This window comes from Stegostoma tigrinum, chromosome 10, assembly GCF_030684315.1.
Source record: "Stegostoma tigrinum isolate sSteTig4 chromosome 10, sSteTig4.hap1, whole genome shotgun sequence".
NCBI classification, from domain to species: Eukaryota; Metazoa; Chordata; class Chondrichthyes; order Orectolobiformes; family Stegostomatidae; genus Stegostoma; species Stegostoma tigrinum.
In genome coordinates, this window is record NC_081363.1 from 14518544 (window position 1) to 14540999 (window position 22456).

The 22456-nt window shown below is 42.2% G+C and overlaps 1 protein-coding gene across 3 annotated transcripts in view; it reads right to left on the minus strand.

Moving 5' to 3' along the window:
- The window catches only part of entpd5a (ectonucleoside triphosphate diphosphohydrolase 5a), a 49296-nt gene that overhangs the window by 20845 nt on the left and 5995 nt on the right, over positions 1-22456 (minus strand). For 2 of the 3 annotated variants that reach the window (XM_059649029.1, XM_059649027.1), the window contains exons 2-6: positions 15190-15490; positions 13078-13154; positions 11589-11732; positions 10403-10478; positions 619-654 (exon numbers count right to left, since the gene is read on the minus strand). In XM_059649029.1, coding sequence (XP_059505012.1) covers positions 619-654; positions 10403-10478; positions 11589-11732; positions 13078-13154; positions 15190-15418 — 562 coding nt within the window. In that variant the 5' untranslated portion in view covers positions 15419-15490. Of the gene's footprint in view, positions 1-618; positions 655-10402; positions 10479-11588; positions 11733-13077; positions 13155-15189; positions 15491-15932; positions 15981-22456 lie in introns of those variants that run through there. The other variant, XM_059649028.1, reaches the window with a different exon arrangement.

Genomic DNA, 22456 nt, shown 5'->3' on the forward strand with positions numbered 1-22456 from the left:
CACACACACGTGCACACTCTCACACATACACACTCCCCCTCTTCACTCACACACACACGCACACACAGACACACACCCCCCCTCCTCTCTCTCTCTCTCTCTCACACACAGACACACACTCTCCCCCTCCTCGCTCTCACACACACACACACACGCTCACCCTCCTCTCTCTCACACACCCAGACACACACACTCCCCCTCCTTGCTCACACACACACGTGCACACTCTCACACATACACACTCCCCCTCTTCACTCACACACACACGCACACACAGACACACACCCCCCCTCCTCTCTCTCTCTCTCTCTCACACACAGACACACACTCTCCCCCTCCTCGCTCTCACACACACACACACACGCTCACCCTCCTCTCTCTCACATACCCAGACACACACTCTCCCCCTCCTTGCTCACACACACACACACACACACACACACACACACACACACACACACACACACACACACACACACACACTCCCCCTCCTTGATCTCACACGCACACACTCCCCCTCCTTGCTCGCACAAACACACACACACTCCACATGGTCCACATCACAATAAATAAAACAGTGAGGATGATCGGCAGGAAGAAGAGTAAATACACATTTACCAGTCAAGAAGTTTATTGTGATCCAGGCTAAAATTCCTACAAAAAAAAATGTAATCAGCACAACCAATAAAAATATTTAGACAACATTTAATAACACAGCAGGTGCACAAGCAATGCAAGAGACTGCTCTTTAGCTTGTTCCCTTGTTAAGACTTTCCTCCAGAACTCTCTGGATCACAGCACTCCTCTCCTTTCTCAGTTCTGTAATAAATTAAGCACTGGGCCATTATTTCTTTAATGAATACTTCCACCAGCTTAATGTGCTCAGGTAACATTCAGTTTATGGTTTCCTTATCTTTTTACAATTATAGCCTTTGGTTCTTTACATATATAACCCACTGACCTTTTGCATCACATTCCTCTTGTTAATATAAAAACATGCCTTTCAGTAAGACAATTAGCAAAATATTGCAGAGGTCAGAACGTGAGGTAATTTTGGTGGGAATAAAAACACAGCAAATGGTGATGATATTGAACGCACTGACTGATTTGATTCAATTATAATTTTTTTAAAAAGGACGGTCATTTAACTATTTTCATCAATATTTTTCTATTCACCCATGACTTGTGGGAGATGGTAGCTGGGTCAGCATTTATTTCCCATCCCTAGTTGCCCTTTAGAAGGTGATGCTGAGCTACCTTCTTTAATCACTGCAATCCATTTGGTGCAGGTAATCCACAATGCCATTAGGGAGGAAATGCCAGGATTTTGATCCAGTGACAGCGAAGGAATGATCACCTGGAAGGGAAGTTGAAGGTGATGATGTTCCCATGTATCTGCTGCCTTTGTCCTTCTAGATGGAAGTGTTCGGGTGTTGTAAGGTGCTGTCTATGGATTTCTGGTGAAGTCCCCACTGATTCCATCAAGTCCACTCTGAGGATCAGAACAGTGTCCAACCCAGACCCACCCCCTACCCTATCCCTGTAACCCTGCATTTCCCATAACTAATCTTAGCTAGCTTGCTCATCGCTGGACATTATGGACAACTTAACATGACCAAGCCACCTAGCCTCCATATCCTGGAGCTAGTGATTAGGCCAGTTTTCTGACACTGGCAACCTCCAGGATGTTGACAGTGGGGGCTTCAGTGATGATTATGCCATTGAGTGTCATGGGATGGAGATGGTCATTACCTGGCATTTGTATGGAGCAAATATTACTTGCCACTTATCAGCCCAAATCTGAATATTTGTCCAGATCATGCTGCATTTTGACCTCGACTGCTTCAGAATGTGAGGAGTTATGAATGGTGCTGACTATTATGCAGTCATCAGTGAATATCCCCACTTCTGAAGTTACAATTAAGGGATGGTCACTGATGAAGCAGCTGAAAATGGTTGGGCCTGGGACTATGTCTGAGGAAATCCTACAAACATGGCCTGCACCTGAGATGACTGACCCCAACAACCGCAACCAGCTTCCTTTGTGCCACACTAAGATGTTCAGATATGTCATGAAACACCTATCAAGAAGGTGGCACTCTAACCCAGGGCTTCTGGCCCAGAACTAGAGGCACTAGATGTAAAGGATTCTAGAGGTGGGGTGAGAGTGTCAGGCCTTGACATTAAAGCGTCAACTGCAGCGGTTAAAGAAGGTAGCTCACCGCCACCTTCTGAAGGGTAAGTAAGGATGGGCAGTAAATGCTGGCCAGCCAGGAATGCCCACATCCCACAAGTAAATACATAAATAAAAAAATGGCCAACACATATCCTAAGAGGTGGGATATAACTTTGAAGAACAGAGTTGCTTAGATTATTCCAAGGGTTGTACAAGCTCTGTCCGGTATGATTCTATAAAATCAAAGGCAATACCCTCATAGTCGACCCACAGATCCAAAATCTGAAATAATCCTAAATCCTCCTTTCATAAGCAATTTACATCAGGACGATGAATCACTAGATTTCAAAAGTTGAAGCCAAAATAACATTTATAACAGTGACAAATTTTGGTTTACCAATATAAAAAGCAGATAGTTATGTCATAAGAGATCTTGATCAGCTGGGCCAGTGGGCTGAGAAGTGGCAGATAGAGTTTAATTTGGGATCACTGGACTGTTAATCCAGAGACCCAGGTAATGTTAGATAACAAAGTGTGAAGCTAGGCCCTAGGCCCGAAATATCAGCTCTTGTGCTCCTGAGATGCTGCTGGGCCTGCTGTGTTCATCCAGCTTCACACTTTGTTATCTTAGATTCTCCAGCATCTGCAGTTTCCATTATCACTGATCACAATTTTAACCCAGGTAATGTTCTTGGGACCCGGATTCGAATCTGGCCACGGCAGATGGTGGAATTTGAATTCAATAAAAATATTGAATTAAGTGTCTAATGATGACCATGAAACCATTGTCAATTGTCAGGAAAAACCCACCTGGTTCACTAATGTCCTTTAGAAAACAAAACTGCCATCCTTACCTGGTCTGGCCTACATGTGAGTCCAGACCCACAGTAATGTGGTTGACTATCAACTGCACTCTGGGCAATCAGGGATGGGTAATAAATGCTGCTTGGTCAGAGATCCCCTTATCCAAATAATGAATAAAATAAATTGGATAAATGCGAATTGTTGCATTTTGGTAGGATAAACCAGGGCAGGACTTGCACAGTTATTGGTAGAGCCCTGGGGTGTGTTGTAGAATAGAAAGATCTCAGGGTTCAGGTGCACAGTTCCTTGAAGCTGGTGTCACAGGTACACAGGGTAGCGAAGAAGGCATTTGGCACACTTGCCTTCATTCGTCAGAGCATTAAGTACAGGAGTTGGAACATCATGGTGGAGCTGTAAATGTGCCACTTTTGGAGTACTGCATACAGTTATGGTTGCCTTGCTATAGGAAGAATTGGACACAGTGCAGAAGAGATTTATAAGCAGGTTACAGTGACTGGCAAGTTTGAGTTATAATGCTAGACTGGATAGGCTGGGATGTTTTTCTCTGGATTGTAGGAGGTTGAGGGTTGACTATATAGAGGTTTATAAAATCATGAGGTGCTTAGATCAGGTGAATAGCAAAGGTCTTTTCCCAATGGCAGGGAAATTCAAAACTAGAGGCATAGGGTTAAGGCGAGAGAGAGGGGAAATTTAAAAGGGACCCTGAGGGGCTATTTTTTCACACAGAGGGCGATGTGTATACGGAACGAGCTGTCAGAGGAAATGGTAGATACAGATGGTTACAAAATTTAAAAGACATTTGGACGGGTACATGAAAGGCTTAGATATGGGCCAAACACAGGAAAATGGGATTAGTTTAGTTTGGGAAATCTCGTTAGAATGGATGAGTTGAACCGAAGGGTCTGCTTCCATGCTGACTGACTCAATGACTCATAAAAACTAAAACCCGAGACAAGTGAAGTGAATGCTAATGAACCTGAATCAGTAATTCACAACAAAATTTAACAATTCCATAAAATCTATTAATCTTCTTTTATCTGAAAGGAATGTCTTTTAACGTGCTCCACTCGCCCCCATACCTCCTCCCTCACCCCCATCCCAGGCCCCAAGAAGACTTCCACATCAAGCAGATGTTCACTTGCACATCTGCCAACGTGGTATATTGCATCCGCTGCACCCGTAGTGGCCTCCTCTACATTGGGGAAACCAAGCGGAGGCTTGGGGACCGCTTTGCAGAGCACCTACGCTCGGTTTACAGTAAACAACCGCACCTCCCAGTTGCGAACCATTTTAACTCCCCCTCCCATTCCTCAGACGACATGTCCATCCTGGGCCTCCTGCAGTGCCACAATGATGCCACCCGAAGGTTGCAGGAACAGCAACTTATATTCCGCTTGGGAACCCTGCAGCCCAATGGTATCAATGTGAACTTCACAAGCTTCAAAATCTCCCCTTCCCCCACTGCATCCCAAAACCAGCCCAGCTAGTCCCCGCCTCCCTAACTTGTTCTTCCTCTCACCTATCCCCTCCCTCCACCTCAAGCTGTACCTCCATTCCCTACCTACTAACCTCATCACGCCCCCTTGACCTGTCCATCCTCCCCGGATGACCTATCCCCTCCCTACCTCCCCACCTACACTCACCTCTACTGGCTCTATCCCCGCCCCTCTAACTTGTCTGTCTCCTCTCCACCTATCTTCTCCTCTATCCATCTTCGATCCACCTCCCCATCTCTCCCTATTTATTTCAGAACCCTCTCCTACTTTTCTGATGAAGGGTCCCTGCCCAAAACATCAGCTTTTGTGCTCCTAAGATGCTGCTTGGTCTGCTGTGTTCATCCAGCTCCACACTTTGTTATCTCAGATTCTCCAGCATCTGCAGTTCCCATTATCTCTGATACAATTTTTTTAAAGGAACATGTGATTGTCAATCACAACAATAAACTTTGCTAAAAGAATGAGATGAAATATAAAATGAATACAATTATAATTAGCATTTTTGTTCATATTTATTAAAATTATTTGGTATGACCCACTGTTCTGATGAAGGACCATTGCATTAGAACATTAACTCAACTTCTCTCTATTGATGCTGCCCAATCTGCTGTGCACTTTTAGCTTTACAGCTTGCATTTCTATTTAAAACTGGTAATACATTCCAAGGTACCTTGCAGGCATGTAATCAGATAAAGCTGCATTGAAATAAAGGAGATGTCAAGGCTGGCAACCAAAAGAGGTAGTCTTGAAGGATTAGGGTTGGCAGGGTTAAATGGAGCAATTCCAGAGTTTATGCCTAGATGTCGGAAGGCACATCAGACCATGGTTATGTTAAAGAGATGGGGCCAAAAGGCAATGCTGGAGGAATGTAGAGTTCTCTGAACAATGTATAGCTGGAGACCATAGGACCACATGACATATGAGCAGGATTAAGCCTCTCAGCCCATCAAGTCTACGTTGCCATTCAATCATGGCTGATATGTTTCTTAACCCCATTTTCCGGCCTTCTCCCCGTAACCCTCAATCCCGCTATTAATCAAGAATATATCCATTTGTCTTAAATACACTAAATGACTTGACATCCATAACCCTCTGCAGTAATAAGTTCCACAGAGTCTTCACCCTTTGGCTGATGAAATTCTACCTCATTTTAGTCTCTAAAGAGTTGACTCTTCACCCTGAGTCTTTGCCCCTGGTGCCAGTCTCTCCTATTAGCTGAAACATCTTCTCCATGTCCAATCTGTCCAGGCCACTCAGTATCCTACGACTTCATTCTTCTAAATTCTATTGAGTATGGTCCCAGAGTTCTCAACCACTCCTCATATTTGGAGTGCCCTTCATCCCTGGGATGATTCTTGTAAACCTCCTCCGGACTCCCACCAATGTCAGCACACCTTTCCTTCGGTATGAGGCCGAAAACAGCTTACAATATTCCAATTGTGGTCTAACCAGAGCCTTATACAGCCTCAGCAGTACATCTCGGAACTTGTTTTCTAGACTTCTTGAAATGAACGCCAACACTGCATTTGCCTTCCCAAGTGCTAACTGAACCAACATGTTTAACCTTAAGAGAATCCTGAACTAGGACTCCTAAGTTCCTTTGCATTTCAGATTTCCCAAGCCTTTCCCCATTTAGAAAATAGTCTATGCTTTTATTCTTCCTACCAATGTGGTATGTCATACTTTACCATACTGAATTTCATCTGACACTCCTTTGCCGAGTCACGTAGCACGTCCAAATACTTCCGCAGCCATCCCATTTCCTCAACACTATCTTTCCCCATCTCATCTACCTTGTGTCATCTGCAAACTTAGCAACAATGTCCTCCATTCCTGAATTCAAACTGTTTACGTATAACGTGAATAGTTGTGGTCCCAACACTGACCCCTGTGGAACTCCATTTGTCGATGGCTACCATCCTGAAAAAGACTCTTTTAACACTACTTTCTGCCTTCTACCAGTCAGCCATTCCTCAATTCATGTCAGGGCCTTGCCCCAAACACCATGGGCTCTTATCTGATTTAGCAGCCTCCTGTGCAGCACCTGATCAAAGGAGGACACCGAGAAATAGAGGGCCCAAAGAACTGCAAACAGAATGGGTTGTGATGGGGAGGGGCTGTTCGTTAGCATTTGAACAGGCGGGTGAGAATTTTAAATTCAAAGTATTGACAATCTGGAAGTCAATGCAGACACATGTTCAGCAGTAGTAAGTAAATGGAGTTGGTCCATCTCAAATTTTTGGAGACAAAGGATGGGAGGTCCAGCAGGGGAACAATGAAACAATCAAGTCCAGAGGTAACTAAAGTATGAATGAGACTTGCAGTAGCATATGTATTAAAGCTGAGGTGAGGATGACAATATTATGGAGCTAGCAGGTCTTAATAGTGGAGAGGATATGGCGTCAGAAGTAGAGCTTAGGAACAAACATAATAAGATTGCAAGTTGTCTGTTTCAGCCTGAGGAAGTAAGCAGGGAATTGACACTTCAAGAATATAAATTTGAAATTAGTTTAGCTAGGATTTCAAACTAACAGTCTGACACCAAAGAGGCCATGAAGGAGTTGAGAGGTAGAACTGGATCAGGGACATGACATCAGAAATAGAAACAGGAAGCGGCACCTGCAGCCTAGCCTTCAAATCAGTACTATCATAATTGAGAACATAGAACATAGAACGGTATAGCACAGTACAGGCTCTTCGGCCCATGATGTTGTGCTGAACTTTTACCAAAATCCTAAGGTCTATCTAACCTCCACCCCTAATTTATACTGTCATCTATATGTCTGTCTAATAGCCACTTAAATTGCCCTATTGAGGCCAACTCCACACTACCATCTCCGACAGTGCATTCTACGTCCCGACCACTCTCTGAGTAAAGAACCTACCTCTGATGTCTCCCCTATATCTACCCCCACTCACTTTAAAACAATGCCTCTTTGTAATACCTCCACCCTAGGAAAAGGTCTCTGGCTGTCTTCTCTATCTATACCTCTGATCATTTTGTACACCTCTATCAAGTCGCCTTTCATCCTTCGTCATTCTAAAGAGAAAAGCCTGAGCTCTCTCAACCTTTTTTCATAAGACCTTCCCTCCATTCCAGGCAACAACCTGGTAAATCTCCTCTGCACCTTTTCCAACGCTTCCACATCTTTCCTATAATGAGGCAACCAGAACTGGACACAATACTCCAGATGTGGCTTAACCAGGCTTCAGTATAGCTGGAGCATAAGTTCACAGATCTTGAACTCAGTCCCTCTATTAATGGAAGCTAGCACACTATACACATTCTTAACAACTCTATGCACCTGAGTAGCAGCTTTCAGGGAACTGTGGATATGAACCTCAAGATTCCTCTACTACTCCACACTGCCAAGAATCTTTCCATTAACCCTGTATTCTGCTTTCAAGTTTTTCCTTCCAAAATGAATCACCTCACACTTTTCAGGGTTAAACTCCATCTGCCATGTTGCAGCCCAGCTTTGCATCCTATCAATGTCCCTTTGTAAACTAGAACAGCCCTCCGCACTGTCCACGTGACCCACCTTTGTATCATCCGCGAATTTACTTACCCACCCTTCCACTCCTTCATCCAAATCATTTACAAAAATCACAAAAAAGAGAACCCAGAACAGACCCTTGTGGTACACCACTCAAAATTGAGCACCACATTGAATATTTTCTGTCCACGACCACCCTTTGTCTCTTGAGAGTCAGTCAATTCTGAATCCAATCTGCCACATTTCCTCCTATCCCATGCCTCCTTACTTACTGCATGGGCCTACCATGCGAACCTCATCAAATGCCTTACTTAAATCCATGTATACCACATCTACTGCTCTACCTTCATCCACGTGTTTGGTCACCTCTTCAAAGAATTCAATAAGGTTTGTGAGGCATGATCTACCCCTCACAAATCCATGCTTACTATCACGAATCAAACTGTGCCTTTCCAAATAATCATAAATCCCATCTCTCAGAGCCCTTTCCAATAATTTTCCCACCATTGGAGTAAGACTAACTGGACTGTAATTACCGGGGTTATCCCTATTCCCTTTTTTGAACAAGGGAATAACGTTTACCTCTCTCCAATCTTCCAGCACTATACCAGTGGACGATGCGGACGAAAAGATCATCGCCAAAGGCCCTGCGATCTCTTCCCTCACTTCGTATAGAATCCTTGGATAAATTCCATCAGGCCTGGGGGAACTTAACTATCTTCAACTTGCTCAAAATTCCTAGCACATCTTCCTTACTAACATTGACCTCCTCCAGCCTACCAACCTGTTTCACACTGTCCTCCCCTACAACTGTGAATACCGAAGAAAAATATTCATTAAGGACCTCTCCTATCTCTTCAGGCTCTGTGCACAAATTCCCTTTATAGTCTTTGATCGGCCCTACCCTTGCTCTGGTTCATTCTCTTATTCCTCATGTACATGTAAAAAGCCTTGGAGTTTTCCTTGGTCCTATCTGCCAATGTTTTCTCATGTCCCCAGATAGCTCTCATAAGCCCTTTCTTCAGCTCCTTCCTGGATAACTTGTATCCCTCTAGAGCCTTTTCCATTCCTTGTTTCCTAAACCTTACATAAGTTTTCTTCTTCCTCTTAACCAGTCATTCAACCTCTCTTGAGAACCAAGGCTTCCTCACTTGACTGCATCTTCCCTGCCTGCTAGGGCCAAACATATCAAGGTCACGAAGTATGCATTCCTTAAACAATCTCCTCATTTCTGTGGTGCTCTTCCCTGACAGCATCTGTTCGCATTTTATGTTACCCAGTTCTTGCCTACCAGAATTGTAATTACCTTTCCCTCAATTGTAAACCTTGCTCTGCTGTATGTACCTAATTTGAACCATTATGTTATTCAATTCTGCCAAAATTTGCTATCTTATTTTTTAACTCTAGCTTTCCTGCCATCCTTTCCCTCACTAGCCAACTTCTGAAATGGACACATGCTCAAATAAGCTGCTCCCAGAAATTCACGTAAATAGGCAGTCTTCATGCAAAAATCTGAATTGGGTGAACAAAGGCCTATTGACGAGAGGACCAATTTTATCAAAGCCCAAGGGGCTCAAGTCTTAGTGAGCCTGCCTGTGAGTCAGCAGTCCTAGGTTCAAGTTACAATAGGCCTGAACAGTTGTGTCAATCCGAGACCAAAACATTTTAGTATCCAATACACACACACACACACACACACACACACACACACCTCTAAATGCTGGGTAGAATACAGCAGCACAAACCACTTTGTCCTTAAGGCAGGAAAGATGGGAGGTTTCATATTTGTTGAGGAAACAAGTACTCATGTGATACAAATAATTATATCTAATTTGCAATTTAAATTATCATAGAACATAGAACATTACAGCACAGTACAGGCCCTTAGGCCCTTGATGTTGCACTGACCTGTGAAACCAATCTGAAGCCCATCTAACCTACATTATTCCATTATCATCCATATGTTTATCCAATGACCATTTAAACGCCCTTAAAATTGGCCAGTCTACGACTGTTGCAGGCAGGGCATTCCAAGCCCTTACTACTCTCTGAGTAAAGAACCTACCTCTGACATCTGTCTTACATCTATCACCCCTCAATTTAAAGCTATGTCTCCTCGTGCTAGACATCACCATCTGAGGAAAAAGGCTCTCACTGTCCAGCCTAACTAATCCTCTGATCATCTTGTTTGTCTCTATTAAGTCATCTCTTAACCTTCTTCTCTCTGAATGTAAACTGCAAATGATACCTAGTTGGTCATCAAATTTGTAGAGGGTCATATTGTCCCTTTCCAATTTGAATGGTGCAGTAGAAAATAATTGATTTTCTAAAAATTGGGAAGTAATTCTTATCTAGATATACAATTAGCGACAGGAGGAAATTAGCACACTCGAAATTTTGGTACCAACCTTCATACGTGCCGTTCATTATACTAACACAGTCATCTGGTACTAAAAAAGGAGAATCCTCAAATAGTTCCTGGACCTGGATTGAGAATACACACATTAGTGCAATTACTGATTTATTTTATAATATGCCGATCAACCATGTGGTTTTGTCTATTTTTTTAAATCGCCTTCAAAGTTAGATTCTCATTTTTACTGCTTCCCCTTACCATCCATCAAATGGTTCTAACAATTTTCCACCTTCCACAGTACTGTTTCCACTCCTTCAAAGAATCATCCTCCCTAAAGGGATAAAATTGAAGCCATAGTGCTTCAGAAGCACATGAGAAAAGTGCTCCTTGGAATGTGGGGGTTTCTGGCAAGGCCAGCATTCATTGCCCTTTTGTAGCTATCCTGAAACGATGGTGATAGGCCTCCTTCTTGAAGCATTGATGATTTGAAACAAGTGAATAACTCATGAGGCCATTTCAACAGGCAGGAAATGTTAGATTTACATTTATAGTAGGAGCGGCCAATGCTGGAGAATCTGAGATAAGGTCTAGGCCCAAAACGTCAGATTTCCTGCTGCTCTGATGCTGCTTGGCCTGCTGTGTTCATCCAGCTCTACACCTTGTTATCTCAGATTTACATTTATGTTAGTTTGAATAAGGAAAGCAAATTTTATTTGCTAAAATAGATATTCGTGAACTAATTGGATGTTTATTATAATAACTTATTTCTTTTATTGACAAAGACTTATTTTTAGATATTTAAAAATATGCTGAATTTAAATATGCAAACTACCCTGGTGTGGTTTACATCAAGATAATACCATGAATCTTTCTGATTTGTGTCTAGGTAGCATGAACAAGTCAGTCTGGTTTGAGCACTCTTCCTTGGGCATAAACAACATATTTTCCTCATAAAATGACACAGTTCCAGTCTTCAAAGTGTTGCCAAGCTCAAAGAGTATATGATCTGTTTAAAAAAAGTCACTGATTCTTGATAACTGGAAAAGTCAAAATCCTTTTTACTACATAGGAGCCTATTGGCATTTTGAGGGTCACTTTCTGTGACTTCACTCACGCAAATGACTTTGCCTGATACCAAGATATTGAAGTGGTCCAGAATACTGAATTTGGCTCTTTTTCCACAGAATAGCAATACAGCTGGGTTTTTACAATGGCATCAATACATTACAAGGTCACACCTCTAATAGCAAAGCTTGGGCTTTCTGCTCTGGAAGCAGTCGCAGTCCTGCTGTGGCTTTTAATACCACAGGGGTAGAATGCCAGTGGGTTGAAGGTATTGTCTGCTTTGCCACATCCAGTAGTTCTCGTACAGTCTCTGCACCCTAAAATACAATAACATAGGGCTTTAAACAACAGGCCTGCCACTGTCCATTGTGCACAATACATTGAGTATGCCAGAGCTGATTACTTGTACACAGAAAATGATTTCAAACGATAGCATAATAAACAAAGCCCAGTGCTATGAAGGTAGTCACTGTTTGACTCAGTACAATGTCTTTTTTTGTATAAAAGTTGTATTTGATTCATTAAAATGCTGTTAATTTTCCACTAGACAATAAAGGAAACACCACAAGCGCCAATAGGGTTCAAAGTATACATGCATGTTTATGTATACAATAGCTGTTATCAACACTTCAATTTCTAACAAGTGAATAGGGCACTCAGTGGAGAGTTTCCCCTCGCCATACCGTTTACTTAAAAGTGCACAGTTCTTCTTAAAGGCATTTTTCTGCCTGTTGGATACTCTGTAGCCATGAAGCTGAAAGACGTTTTTTTAAAATCTATTAACAGTTGCCATTTCACTGAAGGAGATTCAGGCCAATTTACATTCCCATAACCCTCTCTGAAATCTTTGTTCGCATTTTGACAGATCCCTCCAGAGCAGCAGGGACAATCTATAATGTTCCAAAGCAATTAGCAACATTCTGAATCAAACAACCATAATTTAAAACAGTTAATTCACTCAATCATCCAATGCTAACAGATCCTGTAAAAAGTTCCTGTATCTGTATCTAAATGCCCATCTCTGCCAAAAGCATATCAGATCTTCCTTGGGGTCACCCTGTCTGGGTACCAAGTTCAACTAAAATCTGTTCAATAATTAGTTAGGAGATATAGCTTAGAGATTAGGAGCGGTGCTGTTGTTGGATACAAAAACGTAGGAACTGCTGTATGAAAAATCACTGTGATTCATCAATTTCACTGTCTATCATCCTACTCCTCTTAATATTTCCATGATTGTTGAAAATTAAGTAATCATGGGGAGAGTAAAATATTGATGGTAAACAGTTTTGGGAAGCTCTCAAGCATAGAACACGTGTAAAACTAGAAAGGGAATTAATTGCCTCACCCAACACCGCAGAAAGAGAAGAGAAAGAACAAGGCACGTGAACAAATAAACTTGCTGATATCAATTGGAACTTTGTCACTTGCGTGCAGCAGTATAAATGCAGAGTGTTAACCTCTGTCCATTGGTATTAGAAGAGGTGTGTACAAATTAAAATAAATTTTCCCAGTTACACCAGAAATCTCACAAATCACATTTGTTACTGTAATAGCTTACAAAACACTAATTTATTGTATTACAGAACACACAAATTAGTGCAAGGGATCATTGATGGACCAGCTGAACTGGTTAATATGTCCATTAAGAATTGCAGTACTCACCTGCTCAGGGTCATCTACATAAGCTGATAGACCAGGTTTTACAGATTCAAAAATTTCACTGTCCACTTGAGGGTGTTCTGTTTGGAAAACATGTTAGTTACTTATTTGAAACTGTTTACAGCAATTTACAATTTAAAACAAATTTTGCAAAAAGCATTTGTCTCAGATGGGATATCTGAGAAGGAAGAAATGCTTTCTTGTAGTGTTTATCATATTAGTCCAATGGCTTCAAAAGTAATTAAATACCTCGAAATGCAGCAACTCATGCAAGCAACACCAGAATAATGTAGTACATAGCATATTCCGGAACAAGCAACAAGAACACTGACTATTATGGGTAGTGTCCTTACAGGGAGGAACATTGGTCAGGATAACTAGAAAACCTTCTTCTCTACTTTGAATAGAGCCAGAGAGATCCAATTATTATTTCTGATCTCCACTTTCCACACCGGATTTTTGGAATTGTAACCTGCCTTCAGATTTTTCCCTTCTGTTGTTGGTGTTACTAGTTACTGGGCAATACTCAAATTGAGGCATATTCTTCCTCAATTTCAGTCTACAATTTGCCTTGATAGATTGTGGGCACAAGCATGCTGGCCTGGACTTTGAAGTTGATGATGAATGGATAGCTCTAGCCATTCGTCACACTTACCTACAGACTTTCTGAGCCCTCTTGCACTCTAGTGTAACTAGAGAGCTGAAATAGTGCAGTGCCCCGACAGGGGATCAGGCACCTGTGTGAATTGGCAAGCAACTAAGCAACCAATTCATTGAAGAATCCTTAATGAGTTATGCAGAACCTAAACCAGTAAGCGTAAGTTAGAACATTCAAAACAAAATCATTTACAGAAAGCCTGCTAAATAAATGGAAAAGGTGGATTAAGAGAGAAAGAGAAAAGATGGTAAAAAGTATTAAAATCTTTAACAATAATTAAAATCTGAAGGAGTTACACCAGATTTCTAATAAATAAACTTCTGTTTTGAAGGCAAGAGACGCTGTTTGGCAGAAATTAATATTTATCACACTGTCGCTTACACTTGACTAGACAGGCACCAACTTTCTTTGGCATGTTTTGTTTATAAATATTGCAAATTCATGCTCCCCCTATATATGAAAAGAGTTGCATGGAATGCTAACAAAATGCTGTTCTTAGAATAAATGTAGACCAACAACCAGAAGAACCCCTCAATCAATTAGCAATCATCAACACCTGGACATTCATACACAGCTGGATTAATGCAGGAGAAGTTTAGCAAACAGGGAAGAAGGGGGCTAAAATAAAAATCTTTTCTTGGATTTAGTTGCTCGTTACAGTAGACAAAGGCAGTTGTATAGGCTCCTTGCATACCTGTTCTAATTATGTGCACTTGCTATACTATTATGAAATCTAACTAATTTGAAAGGTTGAGAGAGCTAGGGCTTTTCTCTTTAGAATGATGAAGTACAAGAGGTGACTTGATAGAAGTATACAAAATGCAGAGGTATAGATAGAGTGGACAGCCAGATGCTTTTTCCTATGGTGGAGGTAGCTATTATGAGGGGGCATAGTTTTAAAGTGAGTGGAGGTAGATATAGGGGAGACATCAGAGGTAGGTTCTTTACTCAGAGAGTGGTTGGGACGTGGAATGCATTGTCGGAGAAAGCAGTGGAGTCGGCCTCATTAGGGGCACTTAAGTGGCTACTAGGTAGGTATATGGATGACAGTATGAAGTAGGGGTGGAGGTTAGATAGACCTTAGGATTTGGGTAAAAGTTCGGCACGACATCGTGGGCCAAAGGGCCTGTACAGTGCTGTACTGTTCTATGTTCTAACATTTAGGATAATAAATCATAATGTGTCAGGACACAACGAGAAATTCAGTAGCAATAGAATTTCTGAAGAAGAGTCATAATAGACTCAAAACAATAATGTTATTTCTTGCTCCACAGATGCTGCCTGACATGCTGAGTTTCTCCAGCATTTACTGCTTTTATTTCAGATCTGCAGTACTTTGCCTTAGTGTTAGATTCAAATAAATGTTAATTCAACTGCGTCAAATGCACAACCATGGATAACTTTAACATCACAACCAGCCTGCAGCATCATTGCATAGGGAAACAAAATGTACTCACCAAGACCCTTCTGAATGAAAGAGTATATGTGTATTCGTGTCCCAGTACTTCCGGCATCGAACATGATTCCATAAAATACATTGGACATATTTACAGACGTTAGCCTTGAAGGTAAGATGTCCAGATTTTCAATTCCATATTGTGGGCTATAAACATCTGCTTGTGACAACAAAATGCATGGCAGGGTAATAAGAAAATCCAGAACAAAGAAGTCCCTCGGGAATTCCATCTTTTCTTATAGGAGAAATGTTGTAAATGGAAAGTGGAGGTCTCTTTTGGAATCTAATTGTACCTTACGAATCTGGAATGAGAAAGTTTTGTTAAACAGTTTCTCTTGGGTTGAGTTTTAACCCAGATTTACTTGCTGGCAGCCTCTTCCATGAAGGCCATTTCTCTGCCCAAGGTTTGCGGAAAAGCTGTGTGGGAGGGAAGGAGATTCCATATGCCCACCATTCCAAAAATTACACTTTAACAGAAATGAATGTTCAACTACAAACAGGGGTACAGTATTACATTTATTAATCTAGTAGGAATTAGAACTTTCAAAACTGAACTTAAAAGAGCAGTGAAAGGAAAAGGCTGGCATAGTTTCAACCTTAAATAATTACTTTCCGCTTTCAAATAAAATTAAAAATGGTAAGACCTTAAAAAGAACATGGGTAACATCCTTTTCACTTTCTTCTTAAAGTGAAGCAGTGCATAGTTTCATAGATTACTCAAAACCCTATAAAAATACATCTTACCATTGAGATGAACTTCAAATACAACTTGATGCTAGCCTCACAAACGTCTACTTATAGTGTAAGGTCTAAATCTGTTTCAACATGTAGCATTTGTCCCTCCCACTTCACCAGTCAAACAAACTAAACATGCTTTGTGAGATTACTTGCCCTGATACTACACAATGAAAAACAAACTGACACAGAATATGGAGGTGGGGGAGCAGCAGGGGCAGTGTGGGAGAAATAGTGGGATTAGCAATTGAGTGAGAATAAAGGGGCTTTTTTCCAGAGATGGTGGCAGGCCAGTAATTATAAGGTAATCAGCGGCAAAGAATAAAGAACTGCAATGTTTAATTAAGATGAAAAGAAAACTGGAACCTATCACCACAGATTTCAGACAGGGCAGACTTGTTTGATAAACCAAAAAGATTTTTAGAAGATGTATGGGGAATGGTCTTTCAGAAAACCTTTGACAAGGAAACACATGTAATTGAAGAAGATTGATAAGTATGCAACTGGATTAAAATTTGTTTGGAAGAAAGGAGATATGAAACCTCTGTTAGGAAACAATTTCTCAATGTGGTTAGAAATAGGATCAGTTCTGAATCACATCTGTTCACGAGAACATAAATAATTTAGATGAAGGGCTAGGTGGATTGGTTTTTAATTGTGAAGATTAATCTAAAATAGGAATGAACTTCTGCAGCAGGGGTTACAGAAGAGATAATAAAATTAACAAAATGAGTACCAGAGAACATATAATGGCAGCTTCCCAGGCTGGTAATTATTGAACCAGGGACATAATCTAGGATAAAAGGTATGCCAACTAAAAGAGAGTCAAGGCGGAATTTTTTCACTTGGTGAATCTTTGTACTTCTCCATCATGGACAGCTGTGGACGCTCAATCAATAAACATGTTCAAGACAGAAAGCAAAAGGGTTTTGGAGACTACTGACACTAAAAGAGATTGAGATAATGTGGAAAAGTGGCAATGAGATAGAAAGTCAGCCATGACCGAAATGAATGGCAGTGCAGGTCCAATGAGTTGAATGGCCTATTCTTGTTCCCATGTTCCTAAGGCATGAAAATACTCCAACAGTTAAAGGCCATGAGTACATATTTTAACGAGACTACAGTTGGTGATATGTTTGGATTGGTCCACGCTCGGCATAGTGAAGATGGGCCAAACGGTTCCATTCTCAACTGCATTATTTCTATGATGTTTCATCTCCAAACAGAATGAAAAATGTTGAAGAAATGAAGACTATGGCACTGATTCCTAAGATGCAGTCCATTCTGAGAAACAACAAACATGAAGATGAGTATCAGTCAGTTTTCACTGGAATAGTAGCGATTACAAGCCAAGTTGTTCGGTGCATAAAACTATAAAGGGATAGGATGGGATAGATAACATTTCTGGTGATTGAGGGGTTCATGGTGAAGATAGATACAGCAAAATCACATTGCTAATCTGTTGCAGAAGTGTGGATTGAAGGATAATTATTTACATTGTGCCATAATATCTTTTATTTTGATTTGATGGAGTTAGGCAGAACCGCAACTTTAAAGTCTCATTCCAAAGTTTATGCTCAACCGTGGGACGAGATTACGTACTCACTTCTGAAGCAAGGCTTAAAATCAGAAACTGCTGACTTAAATGAGAGCCAAGGTTGACTCTTGCAGAAATACAGCTAAATAGTAAGTACACATTTAACAGATCCATGAATGAATAATCCAACAGATATTCGATTTTTCTTCTGAACTTTTTCACTTTTGATCCACGAGCATAAAAAAAGGAGAAAACTGAGCAAATATCAAGAGTTATTTTGTTTTATTTCATAATTATTCTGCTCTAAAAGCACAGAAACTACAGTGAAGTGCACAACATAATATAGTGTACAACATAAAGGATACTTTGCACAGATTATGTTGTTTGGTTTTGGCATTAGAAATAGGTAAAGAGGTTTATAGATTAATTTTTACGCAAGTTTTGGAGGGCAGGGTTGAAAGGCCAAAGCATTTGTTGATTTTGAATGTTAAGAGTTATTTTGTTTTAGATCAGAATTATTCTGTTCTAAATGCATACAAATTAGCAGGAAAGCATATTCAATACAGTGACAAATACTTCCCCCATGACCCTCTGATAATTTCAGTAATTAGCTGTGTTATCTGGGTGGTGGCCAAACTTGATATTACTGTTCATAAATGGCTAAGCCCCAACTGCACAATGTAAAGGGTACATTGCACTGATTATGTTGTTTGGTTTTGGCATTAGAAATAGGTAAAAGAGGTCTTCAGATCAACGTTTAGTAGAATAAGCACATTTTGGAGGGCAGGGTTGAAGGGCTAAAGCATTCGCTCATTGAAATAACGTTGTGTGTCAACATCAGATGAAAGGCATTTCACTACTTCAAATCATGATCTGGCCAACAAGGACTCGTCAGCTTCTCCCTACCCAGTAGCTCAACAATTCTATTTATTCCTTTAAAATCACAATCCTTTCTTATATTAGATTTTAATTAACATCTTTTTATCCCATAAGTATTCAAGTGAGTGTAGATTTTTGGCGTTCAATTAAATGTTTCCTATCAGACCTACGACAGATATCTAACAGGATTTGTTGTCTTAAGGGTCCACCATTCAACAACATTCGTACAGACACCGAGCATGGACTGGTCTAGCCTCAGCTGTTATTCTTCTACAATCAAATTGATGATCTCTGCACAATCCGTGGTCACTCTAAGAATGAACATGGGAAAGAGTGGCTTTTAAAGTGATTTGCAATTAGGGAAATAAGAGCAACTGAGACTCAGGTACAGGGAGCAGCATTACAAAGTTTGCAGCTGATAAGACTTGGCATGGTAGTAGATTGTGATTTGTAAGCTGAATTAGAATAGATGATGACACGGGGAGAAACATAAGTTCATTGTGAAGAACTGATACAGGACTGATCCTGAAAGACTGTGCACTATAAATGGCACAATTTTGAAAAGTACAGATGAGCAGAGAGAACTTGTAGTCCCTTGTCACAAATCCTTATAGGTAGCAGGGCAATTTGATACAGTGGTTAAAAAAAGCCAATGAATACTTGTGTTTATAAATAGAGGAAACAGAATATTAATCATGAATATAGATCATGCTGAACTTTACAAATCACTGGTTCAGCTTCATCTGGAGTATTGAGGGTAATTCTTCATAAGGAAAATTATAAAGTGTATTAGAAAGGTTACAGAGGGCATTTATTGGGGATGAGAAACTGCAATTGAGAGGAATGGGAGGAGAAATTAGGGGTGTTCTTCTAGAAATTGAGATGACTTAATAGAAGGTTTCAAGACTAAAGTAAGTTGTTGGAATAAATAAAGAATAAAAATAATCATAAGGGGTATAGATAAGGTGAGTAGCCATTGTCTTTTTCCAAGGGTAGGGGTGTCTAAAATGAGAGGGCATAGGTTTAAGGTGACAGGGAAAAGATTTAAAAGTGTCCCGAGGGGCAACTTTTTCCACACAGAGGGTGGTGTGTGTATGGAACAAGCTGCCAGAGGAACTGCGGGAACCGGGTACAACACAACATATAGAAGAAATTTGGACATCTACATAAATAGGAGAGGGTTAGAGGGATATGGGCCAAATGCAGGTGATTGAAACTAGCTCGGCTTATGGTACCTAGATGAGTTGCACCAAAGGGTCTGTTTCTGTGCTGTATGACTCTATGGTGAATGAAACAATAATAAGAAGATTCAAGTTTAAAATCATTCTGGAGACAATTGGAGGGTAAGAGGTAGAGAATTTTGTTTCACTCAGTTGTTAGATCTAAAATGCTACATGTTAAAAGTGGTGAAACAACACCATGCGCCAAAAAATAAAAGTGGATGTAGAAAATGCCATCAATTTTGAGGAACCTTACAGGGTTATGAACAAAAAGCTGGGCCTTGAGCCTGAGCAGGGCTTCTCTTTCAACAAGACTGTCAGGCATGATAAACCCAATTGATTACCTGCTCTATGATACACCCCACAAGTGCAGAAGAGAAGGAAAAAGAATGAAAATTGACACCACCCCATCACACATTACACAATTCAACTCTTCTTTTCAACCTTGGTACTGTGCTGTATTCCAGACTTTGGCCCTTTGCCAAGGTTTCTTAAAGAATAACAAAAAAGCAGGTAAATAACCTCATCTTCACCTGACAGCAAAAAAGCCACATGAAAAACAGAGATAACAAAGTGTAGAGCTGGATGAACACAGCAGGCCAAGCAGCATTTTAGGAGCAGGAAAGCTGAAAACAATTTGATTTGGTACTCATTTCATCAATCAAATTGTGGACTCCATTTTCTCCCCTTTGGTCCAGGAACTCCCCACCTATGTCCGTGACACCACCCACGCCCTCCACCTCCTCCAGGACTTCCAATTCCCTGGCCCCCAACACCTCATATTCACCATGGACGTCCAGTCCCTGTACACCTGCATTCCGCATGGAGATGGCCTCAAGGCCCTCCGGTTCTTCCTGTCCCGCAGGCCCGACCAGGCCCCCTCCACCGACACTCTCATCCGCCTAGCGGAACTCGTCCTCACACTCAACAACTTCTCTTTTGACTCCTCCCACTTCCTACAGACTAAGGGGGTGGCCATGGGCACCCGCATGGGCCCCAGCTATGCCTGCCTCTTTGTAGGTTACGTGGAACAGTCCATCTTCCGCACCTACACAGGCCCCAAACCCCACCTCTTCCTCCGGTACATTGATGACTGTATCGGCGCCGCCTCTTGCTCCCCAGAGGAGCTCGAACAGTTCATCCACTTCACCAACACCTTCCACCCCAACCTTCAGTTCACCTGGGCCATCTCCAGCACATCCCTCACCTTCCTGGACCTCTCAGTCTCCATCTCAGGCATCCAGCTTGTAACTGATGTCCATTTCAAGCCCACCGACTCCCACAGCTACCTAGAATACACCTCCTCCCACCCACCCTCCTGCAAAAATTCCATCCCCTATTCCCAATTCCTCCGCCTCCGCCGCATCTGCTCCCACGATAAGACATTCCACTCCCGCACATCCCAGATGTCCAAGTTCTTTAAGGACCGCAACTTTCCCCCCACGGTGATTGAGAACGCCCTTGACCGCGTCTCCCGCATCTCCCGCGACACATCCCTCACACCCCGCCCCCGCCACAACCGCCCCAAGAGGATCCCCCTCGTTCTCACACACCACCCTACCAACCTCCGGATACAACGCATTATCCTCCGACACTTCCGCCATTTACAATCCCACCCCACCACCCAAGACATTTTTCCATCCCCTCCCCTGTCTGCTTTCCGGAGAGACCACTCTCTCCGTGACTCCCTTGTTCGCTCCACACTGCCCTCCAACCCCATCACACCCGGCACCTTCCCCTGCAACCGCAGGAAATGCTACACTTGTCCCCACACCTCCTCCCTCACCCCCATCCCAGGCCCTAAGATGACATTCCACATTAAGCAGAGGTTCACCTGCACATCTGCCAATGTGGTATACTGCATCCACTGTACCCGGTGCGGCTTCCTCTACATTGGGGAAACCAAGCGGAGGCTTGGGGACCGCTTTGCAGAACACCTCCGCTCAGTTCGTAACAAACAACTGCACCTCCCAGTCGCAAACCATTTCCACTCCCCCTCCCATTCTCTTGATGACATGTCCATCATGGGCCTCCTGCACTGCCACAATGATGCCACCCGAAGGTTGCAGGAACAGCAACTCATATTCCGCCTGGGAACCCTGCAGCCATATGGTATCAATGTGGACTTCACCAGTTTCAAAATCTCCCCTTCCCCCACTGCATCCCTAAACCAGCCCAGTTCATCCCCTCCCCCCACTGCACCACACAACCAGCCCAGCTCTTCCCCCCCACCCACTGCATCCCAAAACCAGTCCAACCTGTCTCTGCCTCCCTAACCGGTTCTTCCTCTCACCCATCCCTTCCTCCCACCCCAAGCCGCACCCCCAGCTACCTACTAACCTCATCCCACCTCCTTGACCTGTCCGTCTTCCCTGGACTGACCTATCCCCTCCCTACCTCCCCACCTACACCCTCTCCACCTATCTTCTTTACTCTCCATCTTCGGTCCGCCTCCCCCTCTCTCCCTATTTATTCCAGTTCCCTCCCCCCATCCCCCTCTCTGATGAAGGGTCTAGGCCCGAAACGTCAGCTTTTGTGCTCCTGAGATGCTGCTTGGCCTGCTGTGTTCATCCAGCCTCACATTTTATTATCTTGGAATCTCCAGCATCTGCAGTTCCCATTATCTCTAATCAAATTGTGTACCTGGATACTTTCCCCCTTCATGAAAGCAGAGTCATTCGTGACATTTAAGCAACTGCTGGACATGCACATGGACAGCAGTGAATTGAGGGGAATGTAGGTTAGGTTATTTTATTTTTGGATTAGGATTATTCCACGGCACAACATCGTGGGCCGAAGGGCCTGTACTGTGCCGTACTTTTCTATGTTCTATTACAAAATGTAATTCTACGAACTCCTCTTCACGTCCTCACAGTTTTAAAACCCATAATCAATTT